The sequence below is a fragment of the Crotalus tigris genome, unplaced genomic scaffold (assembly GCF_016545835.1).
Source record: "Crotalus tigris isolate CLP2741 ecotype Arizona unplaced genomic scaffold, ASM1654583v1 scf7180000023617.9722795, whole genome shotgun sequence".
Lineage (NCBI taxonomy): Eukaryota > Metazoa > Chordata > Lepidosauria > Squamata > Viperidae > Crotalus > Crotalus tigris.
The window spans coordinates 2,792,312-2,820,285 of record NW_024100081.1 but is presented as its reverse complement, the minus strand read 5'-3'; the positions used below and the strand labels follow the sequence as shown (position 1 = coordinate 2,820,285).

Here is a 27,974-nt window from a genome sequence, read left to right as displayed (position 1 = left end):
GGGATATAAAATAATCAGTAAATAAAAAAGCAGCTTAGCTCATAAGAATGTAGGCGGGGCAAGAGGCTCAGAAGAGACCCCCACCCCTTAGTTTTGGGGCTGTAAAGGAGATGTGGGGAGAAGTGCCCAGACTTGCAGGACACTGTTCATAAAACCTCACAATAGCTTATCTGACATGTTTCCTAGCTGGCCTACCTAGTAAGGGTAACAGACACAGAGCTACAGAAAGAGAGGCATCATCATTCTGCTTCATTGTAATGCTTGGGTTACAGACTAGAAATTAAAATAACAAAAAAATCCAATATGCCAAAATTATTGTGTGTTTTGATATGACAAAGTTTTAATATTTTAGAATCACCACCATCCCAATCTAGTTTTCAGGGAGTTTGGATTTTACGTAACAAGTCAATTGTGGCCTCTTTGGTAAGGTATAGGGTTTCACCCGTGTTTTGGTTGCAAACTTCAAAGAGAGGAGGGTCATCTAAAGCCTTCTTCCCACATACTATAACAAAGGGATAGCCAAGTTTGTCAGCATCTTTTAACCTTTTTCCAATGGTGAACTGAGTCCGGTCATCCAGCACAAGTTCTTCTTTAAGTTGGGGTATGGCTTCAGCAACACACCTGTGTAAATCCTCAATAAGTTCTGTTGTTTTGTGTGCCTTACTGCCACTTTTGGGAGGAATAAGGCAAACTTGATACGGTGCTATGAGGTTTGGCCAACGAATGGCATTCTCTGTTGAAAGCAACTCAATGGAGGCCGCAAGGATGCGGGTGACACCCAACCCATAGCATCCCATTTCAGCTAGAACGGGCACATTGTCAGCAGTTTGGACAGTAGCTTTAAAAACAGAAGAATATTTAGTTCCCAAGAAGAATGTGTGGCCCACTTCAATCCCTTTCTTCTCAACCAGTCCTCCTTTGCAAACAGGGCAACGCATCTCATCTGACTTTACTATCTCTAGATTGGCTGAAAAGTCACAATTGGTACACATCGCCAATCGGTCCTCACCGACATCAGAAGGAAGCTGGAATTCATGAGACAATGTCCCTCCGATGCTTCCAGTTGCTCCTTGGACTTTCAGAAACCGAAGCCCCAACCGGCTAAATATGTTGCTGTAAGCCTTACACACAAGGGAATAGGTCTGGAGAGCGGCCTCCTCTGAGACATCAAAACTATACATATCCTTCATGTAGAACTCTCGGCCACGGAGTAACCCAAAACGAGGTCTCGGCTCATCTCGAAACTTCCGTGTCACCTGATACAACAGAAGAGGAAGCTGTTTGTAGGACAAGGAGCCTTGAGAAGCTACTAGGTCTGTGATGGCCTCTTCATGGGTAGGCCCTAAACAATATTCTTGACTATGCCTGTCTGTCACTCGCAGAAGCTCTTTGCCCATCAGTTCCCATCTTCCACTGGCTTTCCAGAGCTTTCCTGAGCATAATGTGGGCATGTTCAACTTTTGGCCACCTATGGCTTGCATTTCTTCGTCTAAAACTTTGATAAGCTTCTCCATCGCTCGGACAGTATAAGGCATATAGTAATAGCATCCAGGGTTGGCAGGACAAATCAATCCAGTTTGTAACATCAACGTTTGGCTTTTACACATTGGTTCTCCGGATTTGCTCTCCTGGAATGTTTCAGTGTCATCCCGCAGGTTCATTTGTGGAAAAAGTTTTTGTTTTTTATGAAAATTACAGTAAGACCTGTAATTCTGTCTTTGACACCATAGGACCCAATTAGCCAAACAAGGCAGTGCCATTTTTCCTGTTTTAAAAAGTTGATCCACTTTAAGATTCATTTTAATATTCATAGAGGAAGCTTCAGTTCCAAATCTGCAGGAAAAGAGAAAATAACAAAAACCAATTTCACATAATTAAGCTTATAAGCTACACTGTGCTGTAGCTTGTATGACAAAACAATCCACACTGCATTGATTGACAAGTAAATAAGAACTATTTTGGATGTAAAACAGTATGAAAATAAGGCATTTCTAGAAAACAAAAACTTGAAAAGCTTGTTTGCAGAGACTGTCCCAAAGAGCCATTAAAAGGTGTCCCACCAGCTTCTAAATACATGTACGATAAACAAAATAGACATCTTAAATCTTCATATAAATTTAAATACCGTATTTTCCGGCGTATAAGACGACTCGGCGTATAAGAAAACCCCCGACTTCGGAGAAGATTTGCATGGTTAGAAAGTTGTCTTATATGCCGGAAAATACGGTATTTTCTGGTGTATAAGACAATCCCCCCGACTTCGGAGAAGATTTGCATGGTTTAGAAAGTCGTCTTATACGCCGGAAAATACAGTATATTTATAAATGTTAATTTTCTCCAGACCCCCAGGCAATTGGTGTCAGAATAGGAAGAATGGAAAGAAATCCAAGTATATCCTTAACCTTCTTCTTAGCTAAACAAACAAAAAAAATCTTAAACATTTTTCTTTTCTAAATCTCTTCAGGGACATGAAAGAAAGTGGGTAAAGAGGAGTGGAATTTTCCTTTTGTATTTTATGTTATAAACTTGTTACAACAACTTCTGCTTACAGTATTTAGCTAAATTGTAGTTTGGTCTTTAAAAAACGTAGCTGGCAATTTAACTGGATCCATTCTGAATTCCAATTGAGCACACAGACAGAAATCTCTTAAAACACACTTTGCTGTTGTAAATTGCGTAACAATTACAAGGAAATATAATGTAAGAATCAACCGCTTTGTAGCTGCTGAAGTGAGCAGAAAAAAAAAATAACTTCAAAAGGATCCGAGAAATTACATACATCAATTTGACTTTGAGTAAAGTTTTAATATTTTTGGATATCCATTTTTTAAACTGCATAACTATTACATGAAAATTGATGGCTGGACAACAGACATGGATTATGTCTGTCTTTCTCATTGCCAAGAATCCTTCAAAATTAGAAAGAGCATTAATGACCCAAATTACTCAGTGGATTGATATTACTTGCAGCTAGAACAAATATAGATTATACTTTGAAGGGCATAATAAAATATGACAATCCTTCATTAGAACTGGACAAAACAATGTATGCATTCATTGTGTATATTTCTGGGTTGATATGTTGCTTCCTTTTCTCTTTTGCTTTCTCTTTCACTATTGCTTTATTTTTAATTTCTTCTAAAAAAAAAGCAACCCTTTCCTTAGTAAGCACCCAAATAGAATACATTTAATATTAAACATCCTAACTCCTATTTAAACATTACTCCATTCAATGTACCTAAAAGTTGGCTAAGTTTTCATTACCTTACTGCTTTGTATAGACATTGTTGCTACATTGCACAAATTTCTTATAACATAGATCTTGCAGAATTTTGATGCAGAAAGAAACAATGAGTTATTTAATACCACTCATTCTGTTTACCGTGTTATCCTATAGGACAACAAAGGAAACAAATAAGCATTATTAATGATGAGATAATTGTGTACAAGAATTCAGAATTCTAACTCAAGGCAAAGATTATCATATTTTGGGCAAAGACCCAGCTCCATTTGGAAGACCATAATGGGGGAAAAGGTAGGAGGACAACCAGTAGCAATATGGATGGACTTGATTACAGTGATGATGGGTACACTTTTGGAAGACCTGAAGAGTCAACTGGTGACAGATATCCCAGAGAAGTCTACATTAGTGTCTTTCAACCTCAGTAAATATACTGTAAAATAAGCGCACTTCAACTCTCAAAATTTTCCATCCACTATGTCCACACATGTTAAAATTGCTGAAGTTGAGAAGCATTGGTTTATGTAGTCGCTAAGAATCAACAGTGACTTGATGGAACATAATGAATCAATCATCTGTATAAAATGCAAATGGGGAATAAAGGCTCTCCATTCAGCCATACCACCCAGAGTTATTTTTCAGAGTGAGATTGGCATTTTAAATATAGACAGACAGATTGATTTGCTGAACAAGGAATTCAATGCCCCCAAAGTGCTTGGAATAATGACATCATGGATGTAATCCCTGTCTGTAACTTTTTAAAGCAGTTACATTTTATCTCAGAACAACCCAATCTTCCCACAGCTGTTGCATGATTCAAGGGAAAAGACAGGGCAGCTTTAAAGAGTCACAGGCAGATATTACATTCATGCTCCTATGTATTTCAAGCACTTTTTTGGGCATTGAATATGAAGCACTGCAGTCTTGTTGACCAATTGTAACTCACGGCCCACATGGCCAGTGGTGACGACTAATGAGAACTTTACTTTAGCTATATCTGGAATAATGCAAATTTTCTACCTTTGCTTTATTACAGCCGTTCCCAAGCCGGCGCCTTCCAGTTTTCTGGAAAAGTATGGGAGCGCAGTACATGTACAGAGGGCTAGTCCAATGCGTATTTTGTTAAATAAAATGCTTCCTGACGTTTTTGTGAAGATCTATCACCGACAAGCGTCCAAAGGGAGAAATTCTGGGAAATAAGACGCACAGCACGCAACGGGCAGGGAAAATCAACGTATTTAAAACTGCAGCGCTGCCCCAGTTGCAGATATACGGCTCGGTGTCTACAAAACAACAGTTCCGTGAGCAAACTCGCCACGAACAGCTCGAGAACCATCCCTCCCACTTCCCTCTTGCGTTCACTTACGGCACCATCGCTAGAATCACTTTCCTCGTTGCAAAACTCACCGATGCCATTCAATCCGGAGCGTGACCTTCCTTCCAGCTCTTGTGCAAGACCTGCGAGAACTTCGATTGCATCTACGCGCGTGCGCAGACATACTTTCCTTTTTATTTCGAAACGCTTCCGGGCCTAGGCAGTTTAGCAAGGGGGGTTTATTTTCTCCCGCGTCTAAGACGCGTGGAGGAATAAGCAAATGCTTCTGGTCCAAATTCCGTCATGTGACATACAAGGAATCAGTGGAAAACTTTTTTTAAAAAACATTTTGTCAACAAGCATACGCACATTCGCCTGGTTTTTAATTTTATTGGAGAGACAATGCTCGATATGCGTGGTCAAAGCACTGGCTATAAGCACGACATTCAGTTATACCCGTGCCCATGTTTCAGGGTTATAAGGTGCTTCGTTTTTATGCCTGTTAGGTGGCAAATTCTAATGTTCTTTAATTTTAACAACTATTATTGAAGGGCAAGCACTCAACTATGAATCAGCAGAAAAATATTGCAGCGTGAAATTTCCTAACCACGTTGCCAGTAAGTATCCAGCCTATATCGAACTGGATCGTTAACAGTGCCGTCCAGATGACATATGGACGTAATGGGCAAAGAGAATAGCTGATTATTTTGGCTTTGCTGATTTTCCTCTTCCCTACTTTTCCAGCTGGTGGGAAGAAAAAAAAAAAATTCCCTGTCAGATCACATCAGAAATGGGGCAGGTCTAACTGCAAGGCTGTGTCCATCCATTTCTAGACTCCTTGCGCCCCTTATCCTCTGCCCCATTCCTGCTAACTGGGACAGAGGATAGCAAAAAAAAAAAAAAAAAAGAGAGAGATTGAAGAGAAAAGAATCACGTTCAGTATTTAGAACTTCTCTCCCCATATTTTCCGTTATACAGGCACCAAGAGCTGACGTTCAAATTCTTCAATGTCCCCTCCCTTTAGGTTTAGGAGGTAACAGAGATCAGGATTGGTCCTGTCATTACATTCTTACTATTTCAATCTTGCAATAAAACTGGTACGAATTAAAGCAGTTACGCTGAACAAATTCTGTGCTGCAGTGTTATTTTGATAGACTTAGCTTTATTGCCTGGCTATTGCTTTCATCATGAAGGATGTTGTGCTGTGCTATTGGGTAGATGCCTGCTTGTGGCAGGAAATTTTATGCCAGCTACAGCAGAGCTGACAGAGAAAAGCAAAAGGAATCTCTATTTTTAAAAAAGTTTTGTTTGTCTTTCTCAGATGATGATGCATATTTTATCCTAGGGTCTGTAGTCTGTGCAGATCTGGATAGGGGGAACCAGGCTTCAGCTGAACTCTGGCAACACTGAATAGCTTTGGGTTTTGGGACCTATTGGCTGTAGAACTATGCCACCTTTGATCCTGGATGGGGTGATATTACCTCAAACAGATCTGGTGTGCAATATGGAGGTCTTCTTGCATTCACAACTCCTGCTCAACAAATAAGTGGCAGTTGTGTCTAGGAGGGTCTTTGCACAGCTTTGTCTTAGGTGCCAGTTCAACTGGATTGGGAGCATCTGCTCAGTCACTTATGTCCTAGTCACCTCCGCATTGGACTATTGCAATGTGCTTTATATGGGGCTGCCCTTGAAGAGTGTCCAGAAACTTCAATTGGTGCAGAATGGAAGACCACTGGAAGATCTCAGAGCTATACATTAGACCAAGGAGAGAGAGAAAAAAACATCCTGGATGTAGGCAAACTATATCTATAGTGTCTGTCTGTCTATCCATCCATCCATCCATCTCCATATGAACATGTGGAGATATTTAGATAGCTACTAGATGCTGAGCACAACTTGAGTGAGTCTTTATCTCTAATTTTTGTTATCAAGGACTTTCTCAGTTAAATTTTCTGATTTTGAACTATTACATAGATAACTGACATTTATCCTATAGGTTATTAATTTTCTTGTAAATCCTGCTTTGCTATTATTTGCATAATATTCAGTTTTTAGAACCTGATCAACAAAGTTAGATATCTATTTTAGAGATTTTTTTTCAAGTTACAGAAGCCTGCAGCAATAGGATACCATAAAGTTAAGTAATATGGGATTGGTATATTTCCTTCTTGTTTTCTGTTTTAGGCAATTTTGTTTAAACTGTGTAAGTGGAATAAAATCTGTGCCTCTAATAATGCTTCAGTTATCAAAGATAGTACTGAATATTAGATTTCTGATATAACGGTAAGCCAATGTATTTTGTAAAAGGTGTTATGTCTTAACAATGATTAGTCCTGCTAATTGTAGTTTAAGTAATAATAACTGCAAGTTGTGAGAATCATGTCTTAGCAATGATTAGTTCTGCTAACTATAGTTTAAGTAATAATAACTGCAAGTTGTGAGAATCTAGTCTAAAAACATAAATATTCATCTAATTCAAATTATTTTATTTACTCTCAGAGGTCAGCAATAGAAAAAAACCAAATAAAATCAATCAGTTAAAAGAAAAGGAAAGAGAATAGATTGATGTTTGATGTCAAGTGTTAATACAACAGTAAATTTGGCTATTGTGTAGTTGTTTTAGTATGAATCTGAAAGTTAAAAATGGGTATAAAAATTGTTCTCCCAGGGTCCCTTAGTAAAAAAGGGTTTATGATGTCTGTCTGAAGACTGTTATAAAAGTTACATTAAAGAAGAATATGTTGAATTATCTCAACCTACCTGTAGTGACAAGAGCAAGTGCGTTGAAATAGGGGAATGAATGCACATCTAAACTGGGTGAGAGAAAGAGTGATGTATGGTCTGCTTTAAATATGTAATTTTAAATTATCCTCATGGAAATCTTTTCCAGTGGAGGGCAAATCCATGACATCCACAGCCCTACATCTGACATAGAGAAATGGTTGGGGGTGTAGGAAAAATTTAGGAGATTGCTACTCTGTGGAGTCCGTAGTGCTTTCTGAACTTGGTTGTTTTCTTGCACACACTTCATTACCAAATTAGATGACATCTTCAATGCCAGAAGGGAGTGGGGTTTGCTCTCTATATACAGTAACTTGTTCTACCAGTATTGGTGGACATGCTATTTTTTCCTTGGTAGTTTTTTTTTTAATTAGGATGTTGTTTGGTCTTCTCCTGATATTAATCCTTGCTTATCTAGCAGTTGATTGCTGGAAAGGAGGTGTTTTGATCTTTTTGTTTCCCTTTTAGCTTTTTCATTGCTTTTATTGTTTCTTCTATTTGTTTCTTTTGATTGTTTCTTTACTGCTTCTAGTGTGTAAATGCTTTTATCTGTGTGTGCCTGTTGATGGCCAATTTGTCTGAGTGCCAGACTTCCAGGAATTTCCTAGCATTTTTGGATTTATTTATTTATCTAACTTCTTAACTGCCCATCTCCCTTGTAGTCTAGTTGCTCACAGTTTTTCTAGATGAAACTACTGTTAAGTCTGTCCACGTATCATGAAAATACAGATTGCTACTCTTTCCACTGAAGTTGAAACTCAAATACTTTGGCCACCTAATGAGAAGGAAGGACTCACTGGAGAAGGGCCTAATGCTGGGAAAGATTGAGGGCAATAGAAGAAGGGGACAACAGAGAATGAGATGGCTGGATGGAGTCACTGAAGCAGTAGGTGTGAACTTAAATGGACTCCAGAAGATGGTAGAGGACAGGAAGACCTGGAGGAACATTGTCCATGGGGTCGCGATGGGTCGGACACGACTTCGCAATTAACAACAACAACAACTCTTTCCATCACTTATCCCCTCATTCCTTATACATGCACACCCAAGTCAATTCTGCATAAAGGCAGGTCTGGATTTGGCTCCTCCAGTTTAACATAGCTTGTCATGGGTGCTTTCAGATTCAGAGTCGGCCTTTTTAAATTGCATTCAAAGTTCTGTAATTGATTTATGTAGCATATGATATGGGGATTCTAATGGGTTTTTTTTCCTGCTCTGGGATTTGTTTTCCAGTGAATTGTAAAATCTTTAAATGTTGTTCTTAAAAAATAAGATTAATAAATAGCGTCAAGAGATCGTCTTTTTAATGCCATAAGTTCAGATGGAAATTCGACTGGATTGTAATCAGTGAAAATGCCATAACCAAGGCAAAGGTGAAATAACAGAAATCAGACTCTGGGACAGAAATGTACAGGTAGATCCTCGGCTTACAACCACAATTGAGCCAAAATTCCTGTTGCTAAGTGGGACATTTGTTAAGTGAGTTTTGCCCCATTTTACAAGCTTTCTTGCCACAGTTGTTAAGTGAATCACTGCAATTTTTAACTTAGCAACACAGTTGTTAAGTGAATCTGGCTTCCCGATTGACTTTGCGTGTCAGAAGGTCACAAAAGGCGATCACATGATCCCGAAACACTGAACCGTCATAAATATGAACCAGTTGCTAGGCATCTGAATTTTGATTATGTGAACTTGAAGATGCTGCAACTGATGTAAATGTGAAAAACAGTCATAAGTCACGTTTTTCAGTGCCGTTGTAACTTTGAACAGTCACTAAATGAACTGTTGTAAGTCGAGGACTATCTATAATTTGAGTGTCCAAAGAATGTTCTGGTCCAGTTTCAAGCTTGGTTGCATAAGAATGATAATGGACACACAGTTGGAAAGGAGACAGGTAGGTTTATTTGAAAGCATAAACAGAACTTGAAGGTAGCTACAAAATGGGGTATAAAAGATCAGGTAATTTAATAGGGAAACTAGTCTTTGTGAGGGGGTGTAGGGCATGAGTATATATGTGCCTCCGGTGATGTTTAACTTGATGCACATGCAACTCTGGTGGGAAAAATATTTTAATTAACTTTTGAAGGCAATATATGTAAAGGATTTTCCCTGTTTGTTATTAATTGTGATGGTTAATTAGTTTAGCCTGGTCACTAGCTACTACAGGAGTAATGGATTGGTTATTTTTGCAACATGGTTTTCAGGTTTGGGCTACTGGTGGGTCTTGTTAATGATTAAAAGGAGGTAGGTTCCAAAGAATAAATTTAATTTTGAATGAAAAATTCTTTTTACAATTATTATACTTCTTCCCACATGAGAGAGTGTCTCAAACATGACCCTCCCTAGTTTTCATTACAAAAAGGAAGGAAGGGGGGAAGTATATTCACATACTTGCAAGATTCTTATAATACAAGTTGTATTAGCTTGCATGTCTTTGGTTTCCAAGTTTGGTCTAAGTCCAAGTTCGGGTTGACAGTTGCTTGCTACCACTATTACCTGTGAGGAATAACAAAAGGGCCACCTTCCCTGAATAACAGAATAACAGAGTTGGGAGGGATCTTGGAGATCTTCTAATCCAAACCCTGTTCAGGCAGGAAACCCTATAGTATACCATTTCAGACAAATGGTTGTCCAGTCTCTTCTTAAAAACCTCCAGTGTTGGAGCATTCACAACTTCTGGAGACAGGTTGTTCCACTGATTAATTGTTCTCACTGTTAGGCAATTTCTCCTTAGTTCTAGTTCAGTGGTTCTCAACCTGTGGGTCGGGACCCCATTTGGGGTCGAACGACCATTTCATGGGGGTCGCCAAACAACGCAGTCTGCCATTTTCCCCCCCTTTTCCTTAGCTGTGCTACTTCCTTTTATTCTATTGGCTTTTGAAAGCCAATAGAATAGACTCTCTTGAATAGTGTCTAATTCTATTGCCTTTCAAAAGCCAATAGGAATTGTCCAGGCTGTCTCTGCCCTGCTGAACCCGCCAAAAGTCCCATTCTGCAAACGATGCTGCACCAGTTGAGTAGTCCTCGACTTACGACCGGTTGAGTAGTCCTCAACTTACGACCGGTTGGGAGGTCGCAGCATTAAAAAGGTTGAGAACCACTGCTCTAGTTGGTTCTGAGATAATGATAACTTCTAGAATTCCTCAGACAGCCTACAGCTGCCCATTATTAAGCTTCATAAAAACTGAAGAACTGGTGCTGGAGTTACTTTGTTTTCCTTTTCCCATTGTGACCCCCCTTTTTTTCTACGCTGCATATTTTTCAGTGTGTAAGCAGGCTTTTGGGTAGGAGATAGGGGAGAAACACTAAATAATTAAATAATTTGTGCAATTAAGAGGAACCCGGTTCTTGGGCAATTTTGCTTGTCTTTTTGCATTTCCTGGAAAGCTGATCTGCACAGGTCAAACAGGGCCACATAACCTGTTATTAGCATGTGCTGCTGGGCTGGTTTTATCAGGTTGGGGTTGTGTTTTTTTTTTGACCTTGGACACTTCCTACAATGTAAATTTTGGTGGAATGACAGATAAATTGTGGGATTAATTGCATAAATATGCCTATAGACATGCTCCCACAAAGTCCTTGACATACCAAAAGGGACTGCTCCAGACACGGAACACATTCATCAGCCATTTGGACAGGCTCTGATAAGAACACGGGAAACAGGATGCATGAATCATCACCCACCTGCATAGCCTTGCATCTGGAGAGCGTCTGTTATGTGATACATTGTAACCACCCCTAAATACGCCTTTTGATTACGCTGTGTGATGTAAAAACTATAGTAACAATAAAATAGGGTGTTGGAGTCAGCTCTGGGCTCCCATCCCGAGATACCTGCGTGCGTGTCTCATTCTCCATGGGAGACCACCACAATAAAAACATGTTCAGGTTGATCAGAGGAGGAAATTCATGGTGGATTCCAGAAAAAGATAATCCCTGTGAAAGAAGCAAGTTTACAGTTTCCTTGTACAGTATGATAGCGCACAACTGCAACTCCACCCATTCCTAATTCTAGCCTACCCTTAACCGAGCCTGATTGGTGCTCTTGTTGTGACTGGTCTGGTACCACAGATCTGCTCAAGTGAACGTTAATTCTTTTTGATAGAAAAGAACTTAACTATTTTAGGGGTTGTTGTAGTGGAATCTGGTGCAGTGTTGCTGGAGGGAGGAGAGTCTTCCAGGAGGAGCTAAGAGGCAAATTAGTCTGGAATCCGTGGTATGCAGGAAGACCTCCAGAATAGATCCTCCCTAACTGTTCACTGGGTATATCTGACAATTATGGAGATTGTGCTTTAGTCTGGCAAGATTCTTTCTATGGGTAAACAACAGTAAAGGGACTGCTCTGCATAAATCGTGTTGTACTGGTTCCTTACATTTGTCATTAAACGCCCTCTTCCTGCATACCAAGGATATCAGGTTTATTCCAGCATTTGTGCACCATATTTCTCTGCAGGTATGATGGTTCAGAAACATCATCTCAACTTTAGCTTTTAGAAATCACCAGCACCTTGCTTGACAACCCTGACCACTGCAAAGAAACATCTTTGGATCATTCAAAACAGGTGATTTCAGACATCGAGCAAGAGAGATGTCAGATAACATGTAAGTGCAATTTCTCTGCTTATGATGACTAGAAGAACACAGGTGTTTCCGGAGTGGCTAAAATGTAAAAGATCCTAAGTGTTATACAAGAGGGTGAACTAAACAAGCTTAATCAAAGAATGTATTTTGAAAACTATCAACCCTAATGAATAAATGTATTCTCAAAAAGGAGGAATAGTGCAAAGGAAGCAATTTCTCGATGTCGAAGATTGTAACAGTTGGGAAGAATGGATGGCAATTCTTTGCAATTCTTTAGGAAATGAATGGCTATATAAACATTGTGCTTAAAATCCCAATTCTTATACGTGTGCTAATGAGGGCTATGTGAATGGCTTCACATATCATCCTAAGCCTGGATGGGATTAGTTTGCTTTTGTTTTGCTTTTGTTTATAACATTAACTAAGTTACATAGTGGATTAGTCATGAAATTACAGTTAAACAAATAGTGGTTTAGCATAACATGAAAATCAGATATCTGTAGTTATGTAATTGTACACTATTCTTGATAGTTTGCTATGAATATTTAAAGAACCAATGAGCTGGATATAGTACATATTAAATAATTTTTTTAATTATTTAAATACAAATAAATATTATACAATATTAATTGTAATGCATTTTGTTCTTACATGTTTATACTAAATAGCAATAACTATAGCAATAGCACTTATACTTATATACAGCTCCATAGTGCTTTACAACCCTCTCTAAATGATTTACAGCATCAGCTTGTTGCCCCCTTCAATCTGGGTCCTGGCTATGGGCAGTATTAGCCTGTAATACTTCATTCTAACCACTGCACCACTATGCATAATCCTGTACATATCATTGAACAGTTTTATTATATTGATAATTATGATAGCTTTTGTAATATTACGATGGTTGATAAATCTATAAATTAAAGTAAATTAATTAAATATATAAAATATAGTTTTAGAAATATTTAAACCTGGAAGCCAGGTTTCCCTAACCCTCTTCACCCAAAAAGCTTTTCACCTTACTTGCTCTACTGTTTAATATATTTTGCATCTTGCTGTCTTAAGTAAGTTTAGAATCTGAATAATAACATGATGATAGGGTGTGACTGTTTAAACCTTCTCCTGTCCTAGCAGGCTTTCTGGCAGACCACTGTACAAAGGAGAATGTGAAAATAAAATTGAACCAGAGACAGACCTGACTCGCTGGCGACTGAGCACAGTGGAAGGGCGACAGAAGTGGTATTATGTGCCCGAAAATGAGGAATGTGCCAGAGAACAGAATGCACTTGAGGCATATAGTTTAGGGCTAAACACTGTAAGTAGTTGATGATCATTGCAAGTACAGAAATAAGGTCCACAGTGGCAGAGAAAAGCACGAATGCTACCAATGCAGGGTGTCTCTGCTGCAATTTAGCAAGTACTGATAGTCTTTCCCCCCCTTGTGGTTTCCATTCTGACATGTAGTTTAGGGTTCCTTATGGTGAGAAAGGGGTTTCTGGCCCTTGGAACACGGTCTTGTGTATCTACCCCGCCAATATCTGTACATTCTTGTACATGAACTAGAATTATTACTGGTGCAACATTCCTGATAACCCTAGTCATTTCTGTGACTCATGAGCAATGCGTGCCTGGAATCATTTTGATGGGTATAAAATATGTCGTTCATGCAGATAATCTGCTGACAGAAGGTTTCTTAACTAGCAACTGAATTTCTAAATAATTGTGTGATTCATTAGATTCACAAATCAGATCCATAAATCATAATTTGAAAAGCGATTCTTAGGGACATACTATATTATTAATAGTAGTAATATTTTATGTTGCCTTTATGTTGTAAATTCATATTATCTGTCTGTCTGTCAGTCTGTCTAATGTTTATAGATATAGATGAGGTTAAAAGAATGTTTGCATCTGAAGTGACGTACTTTTAAAAAAGCTAGATCATGAAGACTCCTTTCAACTTGAGGCTGTATTGGTGTTGCTGACACTGTAAATATTTTCCATCTAGCTGTAGAAATTTTCCCTAAAGAATTTTAAACCGAAAAATGAGTAAAAAACTTTTCTCCAATGTTTTTGAATGGGAATGTAACCAGAATGGAAAGGGTAATTTTCTCTTCCTCATTACCAAGTTTCCTGACCTCATTGCCTTCTCTGTTAACTTAGATAAAATGTCCTCAAAAGAAATATAGTGAATATATTGAAAAATGTGACCCTACAGGAATATATTTATCTTATCTCCATTATTTCAATTTACAGAGTAAATTTTTCCCAGAGTTGCCCAAAGCCAGCACAGCCCAGGAAGCAGTGCTGAAAGCAATTAAGTTTTTTTCAGGTGTACAAGCTGAAGATGGCCATTGGCCTGCAGAATGCTCTGGAGTACTCACCCTTACTCCAGGTATGGTGGTCACTAGTAAATTCACTCTGTGTAAATCAACCAGTTAAAATTATGTCTGTGCTGTGAATTAAGCTCTCTTCTCACCTGTGAAATAGGCACAAAGAACTGGAAAAATGGGAAAAATCTCCTCAGCTTTATATGGCCAAATAGGCCACGACTCCTGGTGTTGACCCTCTTTCCCAATTTGGTACTCTCCAGATGTGTTGGAATTCATCCCCATAATTTCCACCCAGCATAACATTATTTTCTGTCTATGCACAGAGTTACAATCCCCACCTGGAGATTACCTGTTGAGAAAGGCTGTCGTAAGGTTTTCAGCCTTTCTCATTTTACTCATTCTGGAGATTCCAAAGGTTGAACTGGGATCTTGAATTTGGATTCTTTCATATATGAAGGGAAGAGGGAAAGGATATTCCAGAATAAGAGGTTGTTGATAGCTTCTGAGAAGCAGAAAATATTCTTCCTTCCAGTCTCTGGCAGGTTGCCAGACATTTAAGGAAGAATTAGATAGGCAGTCTGTTTTTTTTCTTCCTGAAATAATGGTTATTTATCTTTAGACTTTTGTGTGTTTATTTAAAAGTCATAGATTCCAGAAATATCAGAGAAATTACTACTAAGAAAGCGCAGAGATTCTTTGCTTGATCTTGATAAATACAGTCTTGGTATATTGATTTCTTTTTTTTAATGGTCTTTTAAGAAGGGAAACAAACATACAAATTTACCCTTAGATTATCAAACAAGGTGACTTTTGGTGCACAAAAAAAAAAATAATCCAAACTCAGATGTTACTCAATAGTCTTTTTCATCAAACAGGTCTTTTGATTGCATGCTATGTTGCTAAGATTTCCCTCCCAGAAGAGGTAAAGAAAGAAATAGGGCGATATATACGTTCAAGACAACTTCCAGATGGCGGCTGGGGTCTGTGAGTGAAGTGAAAGATTGATTTTTTTTATTTTTTTAAAGATAATTTCTGATAAATTCCAAATAATGGCAGAAGGTTAGCTGACAACTTTCTATACCCTTTTCTGCTCCCTTGCTTATACTTACAGCCAGGGCTTTTTTTCTCATAGAACGCCCAGAATGGAGTTCTGGCACCTTTTTTGGTTGGAACCTTGTAGGGTAGGCAAGGCAGGTTGTATGACGTGTGTGAGTTCCGGCACCTTTTTTTTTTTTTTTTTTTTTTAGAAAAAAAGCACTGCTTACAGCAGCACCTACAATACAATGCAAAGTACTTACTTTCTTACATCAGCACCTACAATTTTCCATGTTAGTTCTTGAATTATTTCATTTTGTTTTGTTTTTAAAAATCCAGATCAAGATAATGGTAGATTAACCTAAATACAACATTAGCTGTGGAATAATAGCTCACACATTTCTATACCCCTTTCTGCTTACTTACTGACATACTTATCTCAGCACCTACAAGTTTCCATTTTAGTTCTTTGTTTTTCTTATACTTACAGGTTGCTTCAGTGGTGACCTACATACTCTAAAAGGCTTTAAAGTTTTAAAATGTTTCCAAATAGACCAGCATTTTCCAAACTTGCATGCTGTATTATTTTCATAAAAAATTAAATATTTATTAGCTATTTAGACATTCTGAGAGAGACCTTGTGGTTTTCATACTAGAGATTTATGCGGTAAAACTTTATTTTACACTGTCAAATAAAACAGCAGTTAAAGTTTTAAAAGCATCTTGAATTCTAAAGTTTTATTTCCAATTCCATCCATATTCTAGAGAGAGTATTGTAGTTCATTAATCAAATAATACTAGCAGGTACTCTCAGAATGATAAGAAGTGACCAAAGAAGATAATTTGTAAATTGGCTTGTGGATAGGAGACTTAGCTATCCAGGACATTTATCTTTTTTTAATATTTTTTTTTCTAAATCTCTATGTGGTAGCCATCTCAGGGAGCAACAACCAACCATCTTTGGCACAGCCCTCAACTATATAGCTATGCGAATCCTTGGATATGGACCTGATCATCCAGATATAGTGAGAGCTCGAATTTGTCTCCATAAAAAAGGTGAGAATCAAGTCAGAGATATCCAGAAATATTCCTCCCCACATGTTGTCAAAGTCTTCCCGTCTATGTGACTTTTATGCCTTTGAACATGTAAGCATTTTTACTTTTTATCATAACGGCAGTTTTAAACATGATTGCTGTTCCTATATTCTGACTGAAGCCTGAGATGTTTGCTTCCCCTTTATCTCATGGCAATGTGTTAGTCACTGAGTAACTGAGTTTGCTTCAGGCCAATCAGGTCATGGAGTTGAGCAACTTTTCTAAAGATAATTTTCTTGGGTGTAGAGACATGGCCAGTTAAATGCTAAATCTGCTGGTCATTATAAGCTTATTAATCCTTCTCTTTCCTCTAGCATAAAGAGTAACTGTCTTTAAGTGTCTAAAAGAGGGTGCATTGTCTTTAAATGTACAAAACTAGTCTAATAATCAAAATCTAAATCAAGGTTTATTATTCATAGGATAGTAACCAGCTGCACAATTATCAAAGCAAATCAAGGAATATACCAGCATTATATAGATCTGTAGGTTTGTGAAGATTTGTGGTTCTTGTGTTGCTTCTACTTAGAGTGGGTGCTGCTTCCCTCTCACCTCCACTGACAACTCTCTTTTCAGGTGGTGCTCTTGGAGCCCCACATTTGGGAAAAGTCTGGCTGGCTATTATGAACGTGTACAGCTGGGAGGGAATGAATGCACCGTTTCCTGAATTGTGGTAGGCACTCTAAAGTTGTGTTGCATTTTCTTTTGCTTTCAAGGAGCCACTGAATAAAATTAACCAATGCAGTATTATACTATCTAATCTGAAAAACCCTGTGTCAGAATCCAATTATATTTCATCTTTAATTATCAAACATAGAAACTCCCAATTCTGCCTTCTCTGGATTCTGCCATAAGAGGGAGAAAAGGGGGAGAGCAAAGGGGCTTTATGGCCCTCACTTCCTTCAGCACACTTCAAAGGACTGAATGTGTGTTTATTGTGGCCTCTAAGCTTTAACATATCAAAGAAGAGTAATTGCCTTTCATGTAGTTATCTGAATCCATCCAGACGGAAGAAGAAAGGGGATGGAATTGTGATACTTGAAACTATCACTGGAAGGGGGGTTGATTGGGTGGGACTACTGGGGAACCCCTTAAAACCTTGAATGGGAGAGCTTGAACCCCAATCTAGCATGCCTGCAACCATTTTCTCTTAATAAAGGATTCCTGTTGGAAGAGAGTTCTGTCTTCTGCAAAGTGGGGTGGGTCCTTACATTAGACAGGACTTGCAAAATTAATCCACCTGGAAGGTAGACCCTTGCCGGGGGATTTTGCAAAAATTTACCATGTCAGACAACGAAGCAAGAGAGGGAGAAAATCCCAGAGCCGCTGACCCAGTTGGAACCTTGCCAGATGTTGGGATCCGAGAGGCCAGATCAGAAGAAGAAGTGGTGGAGACACAGGACCACAAGCCTCGCCGATGGGCGTTGGAAAGAAAAGCGAGTGGGGAAAGGAATCAAGAAAAGTGACCCTGAATGGAAGCAGGAGATGGAGAAATCCCTGCACGCAAGTGAAGAGGGAGGAAGCTGTTCCAGACTGGATCCTCTATTGACCTGATGAAGAGAGCTCCCTAGGAGAGGAGATTCCTGAGCCCTACGCCCGCCCCAGTTTGACACCGAGGGGGACGTGGAACCTGCAACCCCAGGGACAAGATCCAGGAGCTCCCACCCCCTTGGAAATCTGGACGGAAGACACTACCACCCACAATGGAGGCACCGATCCATTACGTCCACCATTACACGCTTGGGGTTTTTCCTAACCCAAGTCCTCAGCTACATGGAGGAATTTAAAGCCCGCATCCGGATCGTGCAATCTGTGGATGGACCAGCTGCTGAATGCATGACTCCAATGCCCCAGAACTCAGTAACTTCAACCGTTTCATGTCCTGAGAAGACGATTTGAAGACCCCCTGGCTGATCGCAAAGCCCGTGAAAGAATAACAACGATGAGGCAGGGCAAACGCCCAGTGGCTGAGTATACACAAGAATTCCGAGCCTGCCAGCAAACATGGCCAGAAGACATCCTCCTTGGCCGTTTCAAAGACGGACTAAACTATGATCTATATGATGCTTGCCTGCCCCGAGGAGACCCACATCGACTTGAGGAATGGTACGTCTTGGCAGAGGAAGCAGAGATCGTATTGAAGAGGCTTCTGAGCTGACACACCAACCGGTGAAATCATCGGATACAGCCAAGAAGCATGGGGTGTTTCAAGTGCGGAAGAGAAGGGCATCGAGCTGTAGAATGCCGCTCAAAGGCCCCCCAGCACAACCCAGACAGATCCCCAATCAACAAACCCAGAGGGTATTCAGCTAAGCCAAAAGAAACAGCCATGAAAATGATGGAAATTGCAGAAAACCCCACCTCTGCTCACCAAGGGGAAAGAACTCCAGCCTACACCACAGGGACGGTGGATGCCTCTTCGGAAGGCGAACCCCTGGTAAGTGGACGCATCACACCCATCTTCAAAACAGTGACTATATTAATCCCCCCCATGCCCGAAGCTGTGAAGGTGAAAGCCTTAATAGACTCTGGCTGCACCCGCTGCCTCATTAGCTAGTGGGGAATCTGGGCATCCCATCCAGGAGACTGGAACAACCAATCTCATTTGGCCAGCTAGATGGATCCATAAGCTACCCTAGCCATGCCAATACATGGGCAACCCTTAACTGACCCCTATGGAATGCCCAATGATTCTAGGGATGGAATGCATAAAGTAAATTGGAGGACGACAGAAATCTGACCCTATGGACTTTACCAGAATCAAGAATAGAAAAAGCATCCATAGGAGAGGGTGAAATACCACCTTGCTGAAGTCTTCAGTGAGGAGAAATGAGTACCGACCCACAGACTGTACCATTGAATTCAAGCCTGGGGCAAAACTAGATTATACTCCATGAGCCCTGGAAAGATTTATAAAAAAAACCTGGAGAGAGGTTTCATTTAAAGTGGCTGCCCCGGTCCTTTTTAGAGAGAAGAAGGATGGCTCTTTACGTTTATGCGTGGATTATAGGGCCCTGAAACAATCAGTGAAAGCAACCTATACCCGCTGCCCCTCATGAAAGACATGCTGTCACACCTATCGAAAGGGAAAATTTTTTCTAAACTAGCAGCTTACTATCAGACTGCATTTAACTGCCCCATGGGGTGCTATCAATTCAAAGTCTTGCCATTTGGATTACAAGGGGGCCCTGCAGTCTTTATGCAATTAATCAATGACGTTCTAAGGGAGCACCTGTTTAAGGGGGTCCTTGTTTACTTGGACGTGAAACAAAAGAAGAACACGTCAAACTTGTCAGAGCGGTAAAGAAGCTCTATATGCCAAACTCTCAAAATGCGAATTCCACCAGGAAAGGATAGACTACCTAGGCTATCGCATATCCCCACAGGGCATTGAAATGGACCCAGAGAAGGTCAGAGCTGGGCACCACCCCGCACAAGAAAGCAAAGTTTCCTGGGCTTTGCAAATTTTTACCGCCAATTCATCCCCTCATTTGCACAGATAGCCTTGCCCCTCACCAACTTACTAAAAACGAAGGGAACATCCTCAGTAAAACCTAGCCAGCCACTAACATGGACAATGGAGTGCCAAGCAGCGTTTGAGAGACTAAAGAGACTTTTTTCTGCCGAACCAGTACTAAGGCACCCAGATATGGACAAGCCCTTCATAATACAGGCAGATGCAAGTGATGTGGCAGTGGGGGCTGTGCTATTACAAGAAAATGATGATGCAGTATTGCAACCCTGTGCATATACATCTAAGAAACTCACGGAAACAGAACAGCGCTGGCCCGTATGGGAGAAGGAGGCTTATGGGATACGTTGGGTGGCGACAGTTCCTGGAAGGCAACAAAATCCCCTTCCAGACTGGGAAGCCCTGAAAACTTCCAGGAAACTCAATCCCAAACAAGCCCGCTGGTCCCAGCATTTTCACCAATTCCAATTTAAGCTCAAACATTTACCAGGAAGAAAGAACTTCCTGGCAGATGCACTATCTCGCATGCCCCAATATAACAGCGCACGAACCACAGACTCTAGACCAATAATGGCAGAATCACAACTGGCAGCGCCAGTAACCACAAGAACCCAAGCCAAAATAAAACCACAACTGGACAGCCAAACTGGGATTGAATTCAGAAAAAGTTTGGAAACAGATGATTGGTTCCAGAAAAACAAACATGTGTGCACAATGAGAGACGGATTGCCTTGGGTAGGGGAAAAGTTATATATACCAACAACTCAAAGACTAACTTTCATGCAACTTTGCCATGACACAAAATCAGCAGGGCATTTTGGATTTGTAAAAACTTTACACTTAATTAAACGGCAATTTTGGTGGCCATCAATAAAAAAGGACATAGAAAGTTATGTTGCCAGCTGCCCAACCTGTGCATCAGCAAAGAGGTTGCAAGGGAAATCGCCAGGGCTGTTACAACCAGTGGCAAGTCCCTCAGCCCCCTGGAGGGAAATAGCCATGGATTTTATAGTGGAATTGCCTGAAAGCAATGGGAATACTGTTATCTGGACAGTCACGGACCTATTTTCTACACAGCTGCAATCTTTCCCAAATTGCAGATGCAGATATTTGAATTATATTTGCAGCTATATTGGCTTCTAACTCAGTTTTGATTATCCTGGGATATGTTTACAAGTTTTTCAATTTATAAATGTTAACTTTTTTGCACGCCTCTTTGAGGGGCATGCAAAAATATTGGACAGTTCAGAAATATTAAATATAAATGAATGAATGAATGAATAAATAAATTTATTTCAGAACAGTTCAGAAATATTAAATGTAAATGAATGAATGAATGAATAAATAAATAAATAAATTCAGAAGTCAAACTGCAGTAGACTAGAAATTTAGAAGAACTTAGAAATTTAGAAGAACTTAGCATACATTTAGAAGAACTTAGCATACTTACAGCCAGTGCTTTTTTTCTCATAGAACGCCCAGAACAGAGTTCTGGCACCTAGTGTCAGCAAATAGTCCTCTAATGCTAGCCAATAAGATTGAGAAGTGATAAGTAAAATGCCCAATTTTGAACTATTTTACAAAAGATTACTATAAACTAACAGATGAGTAATTCAGGGAGTTATCCAGAACTGAAGTCGAATGAATTAATAGAAAAGTCAATTCAGCCATTGGATGGAAATGGGATTTGATTTTAATAACATGAATATTTAGTCATCTTTAAATTCAAATTGTATTGCATTGTACATATGAATATTTCACAGGATCTTCCATTTGTAGAGTTGATATGCTATGATGGTCTTGCTGAAAGAGACTGAAACTTATTAGGCTACTTTTATTATCTGTCATCTCAGCGGCTGCAATACCTAGCTGACTTTAGTTTCTATCAGAAGCTAAACAAGATTTCACTTGGATAGTTTAAGGCATACGTGCTAAAAAAATAATAGAATAGAATAGAATAGAATAGAATAGAATAGAATAGAATAGAATAGAATAGAATAGAATAGAATAGAATAGAATAGCAGAGTTGGAAGGGACCTTGAAGGTCTTCTAATCCAACCGCCTGCCCAGACAGGAAAACTTATACCATTTCAGACAAATATTGTCTAAGAATTCTATACTTCTGTCGAGAATACTGTATGGATGGGGGAATCAGGGTCTGAATTCAACACAATTCTAAACCTACTGATTCCATCTTCAGCAAAGTTGAAGGCCTGCAAAGGCCTCAATATCCATAGATGAATGAAGCCCAACCTTCAAATTAGTTTTAGAGACTGCTCTTGTTTAATTAAGGTGACCAACCGTCCTCCTTTAGGGGGGAGAGTCCTCCTTTTGTAGGTTCTGTCCTCCCTCGAAAAGTGTCCTCCTACATGTCCTCCTTTTCGATATTTGAATACTAATCTGCAGAGCTTTTTTCCCCTCATAGAATGCTCAGAACGGTCTCCGGCACCTTTTTTTGATGGGTTTTTTTCAACTTTTGCTTGAGCTGTGCTACTTCCGCTATTGGCTTTGGAAAGCCAATAGGAATTGCTGCTGAGCGCGCCGAAACATCCGGTTGGCAAACTTTGCACATGCAAGTTGTCTATATTATTGTTGCAATGAATAAAATGTTTCTTTTATTTATGATATTTTTTTCTTCAATTTATTTGTGTCCTCCTTTTCATTGTAAAAAAGTTGGTCACCTTAGTTTAATGTTTTTCAAAATTGTTGGAACATCTTTATAGTGACTTACAAGGAGAAATCAAATGTTCTGAGATATGCAAACCAGGCAACAGTTTTACCTACTATGTTTAAGATTTCTGCCTATCTCTTTATGATCCTCTTGCTTCCCTCATTCTGAGGCAGGCTGTTACCTACCTGGGTGCCAGGCCATCCCTCCACTTATTGGTGCCATGCCCGTCATATCTTGCTTGCGACGACCTACTGCCAGCTCAGCCGCCTGAGTGCAGAAGAAGATGAACTGATCAGGAGTCTCAGGCAGGTAAAAAAAGAACAATATTCACATATTCTCTCACTTACTCCGTATCCAAACAGGACATAACATTACTTAAGATACCGCATAATCGGTGGCCTAATGAGAGTATACTGACTTTTGGTTTAAGCAAATGCAAGAAGATTTTTATATGGAAGACTCCTAAGGCATGAAAAAGCAAATTGGAAATATTATTCCACAGTGTGCTAGCATTTCCAAGAATAGGTCTTTTGATGTGAGAAGATTTTTCAAAGGTTGCTTCTTTGCGTGCCTACTTGATTTCGGTGAAGACACTATATTGTGTGGTCCTAGGAAACTCTTGGTTTCTTCAACAAATGAAACATATAATTTGAATTGCATCTTGATTCCTTTTCCTCTTTTATACTTCCAGAAAAGCAAATATTTCCCATACCTCATAATTTGAGAGAGCTTTCTTAACCTCCAGAGCTAGCTAGATATAATTAACTTAGGTAGATGTTGCTTTATGGATTATTTCTGTTTGTTTGTTTTCCCCACATTTGCTAGTCCAAGAAAGCTGTTACCACAGTAAATTCACAGCCAATGCGTCCTTGTCAATTTCTTACCGAATTCCTATAAAAAAAAAATCCCTTCAACTAAAAATAACCTTTCAACCAGCAGGGGGAGCTAAGAGATGTTGTCTCCATCCATCCCAATAAAAGCAGCACTTACTTTCTGGGACAAAAAGTTTTATTTTGTTACTTGAATACAACCGCACTTAAAGACTTGTTCGACTTCATTGCTTGCAATGAAGCAATAACCATTCAGGTCTACAAACAGGTTATAGGGATATGAAAATAGCTTTATGCAACAGTATAATAACTGCAGAATTGAATTCAGTGGGCTGGAATGTCAGTTTCTGGAAGCTTGCAAATTAAATGCATATTCTAATTTGTGTAAACCTATAAAGGACACTAATCTCCACAACTTTAGATTTCTCTTTGCCTCTTGCACATTCCAATAAATCTCTTTTTTCAGTTTTACGGCATTTTAAAACTGGAGCTTTCACAAATCATAACCTGCTTCATGCAGGAAAACATAATCTGGTTAATCTCATCATTTCCAGTTTGTCGCTGCTCTGCTATTTCCTTTTGCGGTAAAAATGCTTGATTCTTTCCTCCATGGACTGTCATGTGAAAGAAAGAACAGATCATTAATACAAATGTTACCCTAGGCCAGGGGTAGGCAATCTTGGCTCTTTTATGACTCGTGGACTTCAACTCCCAGAATTCCTGAGCCAGCATGGTTGGCTCAGGAATTCTGGGAGTTGAAGTCCACGAGTCATAAAAGAGTCAAGGTTGCCTACCCCTGTCCTAGGCCTTAGCAAAAGCTTGCAATAATGGCAAATATCTGTAGCTCAGTTGTAGGATGAGGGTGGAAGTTCATTCTCTGAGCTTGTGGGTTGGTTTCCCAACGTTTCGTTAGCAGGTAACATCTTCAGTGGCGTTTACGGCATGTCTCTGTCCATGGTCTTCTGCTTATAAGGGCTTTAGATGTGGGTGTTTCAAGTGAGGGTCTTGTGATGGGTCAGGTGTGAGTGACCCTGACTTGAAATAACCTCCCCATCACAAGGCCCATCACAAACCTCTTTCTAATGACTCACACCTGACCCATCACAAGACCCTCACTTTACATACCCACACCTGAAACGCTGATAAACAGAAGAGCACTGACACACAGACATCCCCTAAACGCTGCTGAAGATGTTATCTAGCCTAGTATTGAAACGTTTGGAAACCAACCCACAAGTTCGGAGAATGAACCTTCGTCCTCTTAGCGAAAGCTATTGTAGTTTTGATATTGTAGTTCTAATAGTTGGGTCCTCAGTGGATCTGATATGTGGAAACAAACACATCCAAATGACTATGCATTCAAATGTCATTATTTTTTTAGAGATAGGACAGGACAGGACAGGACAAAATAGAATACTTTATTTGACTAAGTGTGATTAGACACACAAGGAATTCGTCTCTGGTGCTTAAGTTCTCAGTGTGCATGTAGAGCAGGCGTGTCAAACTCGCGACCTATCGGGATTTTTTCCCCATTGCTGGCAATGGGGTGGGTGCAGTTTCGGCATGTCGAATCTGGCCCGCGGGCCGGCAGTTTGACATGCCTGATGTAGAACAACAAAGTAATAATTACAGGATACATTAAAACAGTGGTTATCAACCTGTGAGTCGGGACCCCATTTGGGGTCGAACAATCATTTCACGGGGGTCGCCAAACAACGCAGTCCGCCATTTTTTCCCCCCTTTCCTTAGCTGTACTACTCCCTTTTATTCTATTGGCTTTTGAAAGCCAATAGAATAGACTCTCTTGAATAGAGTCTAATTCTATTAGCTTTCAAAAGCCAATAGGAATTGTCCAGGCTGTCTCTGCCCTGCTGAGCCCGCCAAAAGTCCCATTCTGTAAACGTTGCTGCACCAGTTGAGTAGTCCTCGACTTACGACCGGTTGAGTAGTCCTCAACTTACGACAGGTTGGGGCTCGCGGCATTAAAAAGGTTGAGAACCACTGCATTAAAACATTACATTAATAATTACAGGGCTGGAGAATCAGAATTGGTAGGGGAAAGCCCGAGGTTGTTTCAATCACACTTAAGCATTTTTGAAGGGTTATCATTGATTGTGTGTGTTTGTGTGTGCATGTGTGTGTGTGTGTGTGTGTGTGTGTGTGTGTGTATGTAGAACACAGTCGCACACATGTTAAAGATCTTTTAGCAAGTGGACCAGTCTCGTGTCCTATTTACTAAAGAACTTATGTCTTTTTATTCTTTTATTTTAGGAACTTTACGTGGAGGATTATTCAAGCATTGATTGGCCAGCCCAGAAGAAATATATTTCTGAGGCTGATTTACAGGCCCCACATACATTGGTCTTGGATGTTCTTTTTGGTAAATGGAGCAACTTCTAAGGGCTTGTGTTTCTAGTTGAAACTTCTTTGATTCGTTAGAAACAGACCAGCTGCAGTAGGATTCTTAGTGCTCTTTGTAAATGCCAATTGCCCCAGATGGTGAGTTGACAAAACTTGATGGCACACAATCATCAGTCAATCAAACCTAGCCTGAACCAATATCATGAACTCAGAATTGTAAACCTAATGGCTCTGCTTCTTTGCTCCTTTTTGCAGCCCTCTTCAATTTGTACGACAGATACCACCTCACCAGTCTCAGAAAGAAAGCCACAGCTGAGATCTATGAGCTAATCAAGGCAGATGATATATTCTCAAACTCTACTAATTCTAGCCCGGTAGGTCTTTTGAAAATACCACACAGAAATGACTGTTTCTGGAATAAACTTCCTTTGGATGGAGCCAGTGGTCTCCACATGTTAGTCCTTGGCTTAGTTTCCTTTCAAACAGAGAGCTTTGCTTGGAACTTACTTGTTCTGTTCTCTGAAGGAACATCTGGGTGTGGCTGGTGTCCTAAAGGTTGCTCTGGGACTGAGGGGGTTGCAAAATGCCTGACGGAACTTTTTCATTCTGTAGATTTGTAAACCTTTCCATGTATTGATCTCATGGCATGTGGATGGTCCCAATTCTGCAGCCTTTCAAGAGCACGTCTCCAGAATCTACGATTACCTTTGGTAATATTGCTCATGCCAAATCCTTTCAAAACCCTTCCTCACCACATGTGAAATATAGTAGTGGTGTTTGTGGATCATAAGAACAATGGAAGATCTGATGACAATTAAAGGACAGTGTCCTGTCCTGTCTAATCCACCCTCCCCCTATTTAATGCCCTCTAGCTGCAACACTTGAGAACCCCATTTACCATTATGAACAGCCTTGGTTGATGGGAAATCTAGGATTTGTAATCTATCACAGAGACATAAGATTAGGGAAAGCTGCCCAGATTTTAGGTTCTGCAGAGATCTGCTTTCCCTTTTCCCAAGAGACCATAATTGCCAATGTCTACTTCTTAATTCCAGGGAATTTTCATTCAGGAAAAGAGACTTTAGAAAGATATTATCTTCTGTTTCCTATTTTGCATGCCATCATACTCTCAGACTATGCTCTGAAATTAAGAGTAGCACCTTACTCTTAATTGCACATGTTGTAATCTGTGTTTTTGTATATCTCTATGCAGGCTTGGAGATGAGGGTATAATGATGAAGGTAAGATTGTGGAAAGGAGGTTGGTTATTGTTAAAGCCTATGCCCTTTTATTGCTTTGCAGGCTGGAGTCAATGTTTTTTTGACAACAAAACAAAAAGAGAGAGATTGTTTGATGATCCCCCATACACCTCTTTTACCATGATCATGTTAATAAGTGATCTAAACCATAATATCATTTGTATGTGGTCTAGGATGTTCTATAAGCCCAGCCATAATGGTTTATTTGCATGGTATAGTTAAAACAAGGCAATTATTTTAGGGTATTGTTAAGAACTCAACCAATATATAGCCTGATCCCCGATTTTGGATCAGAAGGTAAATTTGCTTCAGGTGGAAGTATAAATAACCTTGAGGCCTCTGAAGGACTAACTCTTTATTGTGGCTTCCGTGAACACTAGTCTACTCCATTAAACATGTAAAATGTTGTCATCGGCTTTAGTTAGATTGTGTGAATCAGGAGAGGGAGAGGGGAAAGAAGCCTAAGTCTATGTAAAGCAAGAAGAGTGACTGTTTACAATAGCAGTTATTACTGATAATGGAAGGAAGAAACAGTCTGAGGCCCTGCAGTAGATACCTGGAGCAGCAGAACAGGGGAAAGAGAGAGGTCAAAATACGGGAGTACAGGTAATCCTCGATGTAACAACCATTCATTTAGCAACCATTCAGCTCTGAAAAAATGACTTATGACTGTTTTTCACACTGACAACCATTGCAGCATCCCCGAAGTTATGTGATCAAGAGAGTGGCTAGTGGTACATTTGTTTTCCTTATGCCTTTTCTTTTGTCATTTGCATTTATCTGAATTACTGTGGTGATGTTAGAAGCACTCAAGAGAGCTGGGAAAAGCTTCATTTAGAAAAAGTCTCACTTCCCCACTGATCTGGGCTCGTCCGCAGTTTAGGCTCAAGTACTGGCAAAACAGAATTCTAGTTTCCATATGAGAATCCAGGACAAGGCTTAAGAAAGTTGCTGCCTGCCTACACAAAGATTCAGGCTAGATGGGCTAAGTGGCTGCAACAGG

General features: G+C 39.8%; 2 protein-coding genes across 5 annotated transcripts in view; one reads left to right on the top strand and one right to left on the bottom strand.

The window, feature by feature from the left end:
- Nucleotides 1-312: 312 nt before the first annotated feature.
- Nucleotides 313-4,851, bottom strand: PARS2 (prolyl-tRNA synthetase 2, mitochondrial). 3 transcript variants are annotated; one of them, XM_039319977.1, is made up of 2 exons: nucleotides 4,649-4,851; nucleotides 313-1,833 (listed from the first exon to the last, which is right to left on the bottom strand). In XM_039319977.1, exons 1-2 carry the CDS (start codon nucleotides 4,738-4,740, stop codon nucleotides 378-380), a joined length of 1,548 nt encoding a protein of 515 aa, XP_039175911.1. In that variant the 5' UTR covers nucleotides 4,741-4,851; the 3' UTR covers nucleotides 313-377. The 3 variants fall into 3 exon arrangements, with proteins under 3 accessions (XP_039175911.1, XP_039175912.1, XP_039175913.1); XM_039319978.1 differs by having other exon boundaries at nucleotides 4,608-4,675; XM_039319979.1 differs by lacking the exon at nucleotides 4,649-4,851 and adding an exon at nucleotides 4,262-4,591.
- Nucleotides 4,852-11,522: 6,671 nt separating this feature from the next.
- Nucleotides 11,523-27,974, top strand: part of LOC120297402 (lanosterol synthase-like) — a 29,801-nt gene continuing 13,349 nt past the window's right edge. The window contains exons 1-12 of one of the 2 annotated variants that reach the window (XM_039320002.1): nucleotides 11,523-11,600; nucleotides 11,791-11,939; nucleotides 13,053-13,233; nucleotides 14,175-14,313; nucleotides 15,127-15,235; nucleotides 16,218-16,342; nucleotides 16,955-17,051; nucleotides 22,695-22,830; nucleotides 25,623-25,731; nucleotides 25,968-26,086; nucleotides 26,325-26,422; nucleotides 26,926-26,953. In XM_039320002.1, coding sequence (XP_039175936.1) covers nucleotides 11,926-11,939; nucleotides 13,053-13,233; nucleotides 14,175-14,313; nucleotides 15,127-15,235; nucleotides 16,218-16,342; nucleotides 16,955-17,051; nucleotides 22,695-22,830; nucleotides 25,623-25,731; nucleotides 25,968-26,086; nucleotides 26,325-26,422; nucleotides 26,926-26,953 — 1,155 coding nt within the window. In that variant the 5' untranslated portion in view covers nucleotides 11,523-11,600; nucleotides 11,791-11,925. Of the gene's footprint in view, nucleotides 11,940-13,052; nucleotides 13,234-14,174; nucleotides 14,314-15,126; nucleotides 15,236-16,217; nucleotides 16,343-16,954; nucleotides 17,052-22,694; nucleotides 22,831-25,622; nucleotides 25,732-25,967; nucleotides 26,087-26,324; nucleotides 26,423-26,925; nucleotides 26,954-27,974 lie in introns of both variants that reach the window. The other variant, XM_039320003.1, reaches the window with a different exon arrangement.

Bases quoted from the DNA above. Each gene is read 5' to 3' on its own strand.
- PARS2 (XM_039319977.1), bottom strand. From the start codon at position 4,740: ATGTCTGCGCACGCGCGTAGATGCAATCGAAGTTCTCGCAGGTCTTGC. The intron at 1,834-4,648 runs GTGAGTTTTGCA...CTTTTCCTGCAG, and splicing joins CTCCGGATTGAATGGCATCG to ATTTGGAACTGAAGCTTCCT.